The 6776-nt window shown below is 40.6% G+C and overlaps 1 protein-coding gene across 1 annotated transcript in view; it reads left to right on the forward strand.

Moving 5' to 3' along the window:
- Positions 1-6776, forward strand: part of smarcad1a (SWI/SNF-related, matrix-associated actin-dependent regulator of chromatin, subfamily a, containing DEAD/H box 1 a) — a 49955-nt gene that overhangs the window by 12197 nt on the left and 30982 nt on the right. Inside the window, exon 3 of the mRNA XM_060931905.1 lies at positions 5353-5455. Within this exon, the coding sequence (XP_060787888.1) occupies positions 5353-5455 (103 nt within the window). The remainder of the gene's footprint in view (positions 1-5352; positions 5456-6776) is intronic.

Raw genomic sequence — 6776 nt, forward strand, 5'->3', positions numbered from 1 at the left:
TTGTGTAGCCACCACCGCAGACCGTTGTCGTCGTTAATTCATGGCATGCTCAGCTGCGTGAATGTGTCATGCACCGAAAATAAGAGATTTACAAGCCAGGAACGCCTCATGATGTAATGCACAAGAAAAGAAAGATTTACTGCCATTTTACTTTGTATTTGAGTAAAGTGAATAAATAAATGGTCTGTGGAAAATACATTTAATCCTGGGAACTGCGTGCACAGGAGTTTTTGTGCTTAACCCCCCTCCCCCCCCAGCTACTTATTTGTCATGGCTGGCTAGTATGAGCCTTAGTGGAAAGCCCTGATAAATATGACCTAAAACATCAGATTTTCACACGAGTCCTAAAAGTAGATAAAGAGAACCCAGTTAAACAAATGAGATGAAAAATATTCTACTTGGTCATTTATTTATTGAGGAAAATGATCCAATATTACATATCTGTGAGTGGCAAAAGTATGTGAACCTTTGCTTTCAGTATCTGGTGTGACCCCCTTGTTCAGCAATAACTGCAACTAAATGTTTCCGGTAACTGTTGATCAGTCCTGCACACCGGCTTGGAGGAATTTTAGCCCATTCCTCCGTACAGAACAGCTTCAACTCTGGGATGTTGGTGGGTTTCCTCACATGAACTGCTCGCTTCAGGTCCTTCCACAACATTTCGTTTGGATTAAGGTCAGGATTTTGACTTGGCCATTCCAAAACATTAACTTTTATTCTTCTTTAACCATTCTTTTGTAGAATGATTTGTGTGCTTAGGGTCGTTGTCTTGCTGCATGACCCACCTTTTCTTGAGATTCAGTTCATGGACAGATGTCCTGACATTTTCCTTTAGAATTTGCTGGTATAATTCAGAATTCATTGTTCCATCAATGATGGCAAGCCGTCCTGGCCCAGATGCAGCAAAACAGGCCCAAACCATGATACTACCATCACCATGTTTCACAGATGGGATAAGGTTCTTATGCTGGAATGCAGTGTTTTCCTTTCTCCAAGCATAACGCTTCTCATTTAAACCAAAAAGTTCTATTTTGGTCTCATCCGTCCACAAAACATTTTACCAATAGCCTTCTGGCTTGCCCACATGATCTTTAGCAAACTGCAGACGAGCAGCAATGTTCTTTTTTGGAGAGCAGTGGCTTTTTCCTTGCACCCTGCCATGCACACCATTGTTCAGTGTTCTGATGGTGGACTCATGAACATTGGCTAATGTTAATGTGAGAGAGGCCTTCAGTTGCTTAGAAGTTATCCTGGGGTCCTTTGTGACCTCGCCAACTATTACACGCCTTGCTCTTGGAGTGATCTTTGTTGGTTGACCACTCCTGGGGAGGGTAACAATGGTCTTGAATTTCCTCCATTTGTACACAATCTGTCTGACTGTGGATTGGTGGAGTCCAAACTCTGAGATGGTTTTGTAACCTTTTCCAGCCTGATGAGCATCAGCAATGCTTTTTCTGAGGTCCTCCGAAATCTCCTTTGTTCGTGCCATGATGCACTTCCACAAACACGTGTTGTGAAGATCAGACTTTGATAGAGCCCTGTTCTTTAAATAAAACAGAGTGCACACTCCCACCTGATTTTAAAAAACCCTGACTGTAATTTCACCTTCAAATTAACTGCTAATCCTAGAGGCTCACATACTTTAGCCACTCACAGATCTGTAATATTGGGTCATTTTCCTCAATAAATAAATGACAAAGTATATTTTTGTCTCATTTGTTTAACTGGGTTTTCTTTATCTACTTGTAGGACTTGTGTGAAAATCTGATGTTGTTTTAGGTCATATTTATGCAGAAATATAGAAAATTCTAAAGGGTTCACAAACTTTCAAGCATGTCTGTGTATGGATGGATGGATGGTGTCCACTGATTAAATGCAGTCTTTCTGCACTGTGAGGTGGGCCCAGATATTCACAAAGTTTGCAATGAATTATGGGTTGTTCATGCAAAATAAATTTGAGGTATTAATCTGCTTTATTTTAGTGGCTTAGTGAAGGCAGGTCATTTTTGACCCTTAAGACATGGAGTATACAGAATTTTAAGACAGCACAAGGGTTAAATTGGTCATTAACAGTCCAATAAACCAAACTTGACTTTTTCCATTATCATATTTTCTCTCCAGGCAATCTCTTTTTGAAGACTTAAATACTAAGTATTTAGTAGAGGAGCTAAAGCTAACAAAAGTTTAGCCCACCACTGGAGGTAGAACAAAGCACAACCGTGGGGTTCTTCCCCAAAATATCGGTGTATTTTTATGAAATGGTTTGGTGTATAGAATATTTTACTGCAGAGGTAAGTGTGTTAGTGGTTCAAGCCTTGCCACTGAAGGCCTTTAACACAGTTACACCAGTGGAGCCCCACTGTATTTTCCACTGTGCAGTGTTGGTGACAGTAGGGGGGTTAAAGAGTGACAAAATCCAAAAGTAAACTCCTTTATACTGACAGATTAATCTCCATATTAGACATTTTTGAGTGTTCATTTATTCATATTTGTACCTGTGTACAGGTTTTATTTTAAAAGAAAAACAATATCCCTGAGTGCTGACATCTCACGCTCTCCGAGGTTCAGAGATCGCGCTCGGAGTACAAATTACATGAGAGAATCCGAGATTGTAACATCACTTACACGCTACATGACTTTACTGAGGCTAGTGGATCTCGTGGATACATTTTAAATTGTAAACAACCCTGAAGATACCAAAGTGTCGAGCGTTTTGGTGAAAAAAAAAAAAAAGCCCAATCATTGAAGCAGTGAACATATGAAGACTTTTGCTGCCTATAAAGGCTCCATCGCTGGTTACTCAGTGCTTGCTTGTTTGTTTAATTACATTTTCCTTGTATTTTTTTATTTATTTTTTTTAAACTCTGAGAAAAGCGATCTTTTTAGATGGCATGAATCGCGTTGCTATGACAAGATTATTTACTAGTATCTCTGTCAATCCTGGGTTCACTGCTTCAGGTGGGTTAAATGCAGAGATTGAGTTTCACTGTGTTCTAATGTCTGTGAGAAGTAAAGGCTTCTTTATATGTCTAAAACTAAGGCTTTTTTTCTTTCCCTTGACTTTTTTTTTTTTTTCAGAATTTAAGACATGATAACTTGAAGTGCACTCCAGTGACACAACTAAATGTTAAATATCTTCCTGCATTTCCAAATCATCTGGACCAAAATAATTTCCATCAATGGCATAATTTAAAATGCAGTGTTGCAGGTATTCAGTTGAAAAATCTTAACAATTCTTGATTAGCCCCACACTACTAAGAGATTACTGAAAATCAAGTCTCATAAAGGAGACTGGGTCATGGTGGGAAGTAGTTACGATACACTTTAAGTGAGAAAAAAGTTGGAATTTTAACATGTTAAAGTGCATATCACGGGTAAATTCAAGAGCAAGATCAATGTAATTCTCCTATTTTATATTCAACTTTGGTCAAATATCTGTAACATTCTGCATTCTCTGCAATTTTTTTTAATTTGCGCAATGCCATAAAAATTCAGTTGAAATCAAGCCGTTTGAGGTGAATTGGTCCGCCTCTGAGAAAACTTGGCATTTGGATTTCCTGGCAAACATTGATTTTCGTGACGTCATCTGCGGGACACCTCCCTCTGAATCCTACGTCAGCACTGGTTTGTTTATGAGAAAACGACCTGGTGGTTTGCTGCAAATTTCTTCAACGTTATCACGTAATTATTAAAATGGTTAACAGATGTATCGTAGGAGGGTGTAGCAACACCAATCTTGATGGGATTAGTACTCATCGTTTTCCAAAAGACAATGACAGAGAAATGGGAGCGCTTGGTCTACACAGGCTGTGCACTGAAACTGCGCAAGCTCTCTCAGCCTGCTGGCGCTTCCGCAGGTAACGTCACAAATCTGGCTCCAGACTCCCTTGGGATTTTTCCAGATGCATGTTTTATTTTTTTCTGCTGTAGACAGGTGGCCTTGTGCAAAATTACCCTTCTGGATGAGTGTGTAAAGGGACATACTTTCATATTAAAAAAAACCCCGAAATTGGTCCAGAATATGCACTTTAAAGCTGTTGCATGATGCTGTGGTTTCCCAGCACCTCAAGGCTGGTGGGTGGGGGCTTTTTTTTTTTAAATAATTTTTTTGCTTTTCCTAGTTTTCTTATACATTTGCCAGAGTGCACTGCTTCAGTATTGAGTAAAGATGTTCTCACACTAGGCACAGTCGCGTTATACCTTGCTAGAGTATCAATTATGCAATGCAGTTCTCCCAATTCTCAGTAAATTGTGCTGTGTGCATAAGAAGAGGATTATGAAAAATTTTATTTATTTTTTTAAAAACACATTGAGGAAAGAATTTGCAGTGGTGGTGCAGTAGTTCGCACTGTTGCCTCACAGCAAGAAGGTTCTGGGTTCGAGCCCAGCGGTCGACAAGTGCCTTTCTGTGTGGAGTTTGCGTGTTCTCCCCATGTCTGCGTGGGTTTCCTCCGAGTGCTCCAGTCTCCCCCACATTCCAAAGACATGTGGTTAGGTTAACATGGGGCAGCCTTAGGCTGAGGTGCCCTTGAGCTGTTAGCGTGGCTGCCCACTGCGCTGGGTATGTGTGTGTATGCTCATTGCTCACTTGTGTGTGCATGCATGTGTTCACAGCTTCAGATGGGTTAAATGCAGAGGGGAATTTCACAACTGTACGTGTAATGAATAAAGTTCTTCTTGACGCACTGACTATAGTTCACATTCATCAATAAGTGAGAATCAAACCCGTTATTAATTCTTCTTTGTAAATGGAACAGTAGAATAATTGTGGTGTCTTAGCATTTAATTTCTACCGGTATGCTTGTGCATGGTGAGCAATCACATCAGGAGCATACCATGCCGGAGTCCAACTAAACCGTGCCCGAGCCTGCCTCTTCAAGCATGTTGGGGCATGGTGCACTGAAATGTGCCGGAACACGATACGCAGTGATCACATTAGTCAAACAAACTGGATTTTGAGGGTCAAATGTACTCGGGCATGATGCAGGTTGTCAAGTGTGAGTACACCCTAAGATGACTTCAGAGTCCTTGAACATCCACCAAAATTCAGTAGGAAAGGATGAAAGTGTAATAAAATTAACTTTCAGTTGCAGTGGAAATCAAGCATGTTTTATGTTTTGTATGTCTGTGTCTTTCATTGTTTAACTTAAGTGGCATTAGGTTTAGAATGCATGTGAAACAAGCCCTGGAAAATGAGATGAAATTGAATATCACTTACATAACTTAAGTAATTACCCAATTGCCTAATTTATCTTCTGACACAATTTAATCAGAGCTACTGCAGTCAGTCAGGTGAATTCACCACGTACCTGGATTTTTACACTTTTTTTTAATCTCTCTTGTTAATTACAGGAATGGCACAGAGTGTGAAAAGCAGACAAATCTCGAGATGGAAGATAAACTGACCACGCTTCTGGAAATGTTCCCTCAGAGGAGTAGAAGTGAATTGCTGGAGGTAACTGCATTTTTGGGACTAACACAATTTTTGAAGAAAGACTTTTTTTTTTTGGTAAGACTTTGTGTTGTAGTGTTATTTGCACTTGGTATTACCTGATTCAGTTATGTGGTCTACACAGAAATAGCATTTGACAAGGACCTTTGAAGATGTAGGTAGTAGTGGGCGGTACTTACAGTTGGTGGTGGTGATATTTGCAAAGAAGTCTTTACCAGAGTAACTGAAATACCAAAATGCAGGTTACACACACAAACTGAATTTATATAATCAATTCAGATGGGTTGATTAAGGTTGGCAGGCGCATTTCGGCACTTCAACAGACCCATGCTGGGAAGAGAAACCCCATCATATCCCTGTTCTATTGGTAAGACATTAGCAAGAACAAGTTGCTCACTAAGCTCATCACTTCACCAAAAGCTCTCATTGTTGTTCTACTGAAACACGTGTATCGTAGGGGGCAACAGATTACAGTGGGGCAAAAAAGTATTTAGTCAGTCACCAATTGTGCAAGTTCTCCCACTTAAAAAGATGAGAGGCCTGTAATTTTCATCATAGGTACACTTCAACTATGAGAGACAAAATGAGGAAGAAAAAAATCCAGAAAATCACATTGTCTGATTTTTAAAGAATTTATTTGCAAATTATGGTGGAAAATAAGTATTTGGTCAATAACAAAAGTTCATCTCAATACTTTGTTATATACCCTTTGTTGGCAATGACAGAGGTCAAACGTTTTCTGTAAAGGCCAATTTATGCTGACAACGCAGTCCTCGCAGGTGACGTCGCAGACAGCGTCTGTGTAGCCCTCTGACCTTCGCAGACGCTCTGCGCGCACCTCCCAAAAATTGTGACCACCGCAGAAGCCTCGCAGACAGCGTCGCAGACGAGGGCTCTGATTGGTCCACTCTACATCCGCTGTACACGCACTTCCGCTTCCCTACTTTCCCGGTTTGTTTTGTTTTCATGACCGCCATTTTTAAAAACACGAGCGAAGATGGAGCAGCACGAAGAGCGGTTGATCGAAGAAGTGAGGAAGTACGTACATCTATACGACTCCAGTTCTAGTCATTATAAGTAACCGGAGGATAAACACTCCACTAACCACACCCACCAACTACTCCTAGTGATTTCGCGACTTCACGCCCCCTTGCGTTGTGACGGTGAATAACATCACGCACGCCTATTACTCCCTGCTCAACGATAAATTACAACTGTCTGCGAAAAGCTATCTGCGAAAGCCTTGTCGCAAGAGCATGCAGAGGCCTTTAGTCTTCACAAGGTTTTCACACACTGTTGCTAGTATTTTGGCCCAGTCCTCCAT

The sequence above is a fragment of the Neoarius graeffei genome, chromosome 10 (assembly GCF_027579695.1).
Source record: "Neoarius graeffei isolate fNeoGra1 chromosome 10, fNeoGra1.pri, whole genome shotgun sequence".
Taxonomy (NCBI): Eukaryota; Metazoa; Chordata; class Actinopteri; order Siluriformes; family Ariidae; genus Neoarius; species Neoarius graeffei.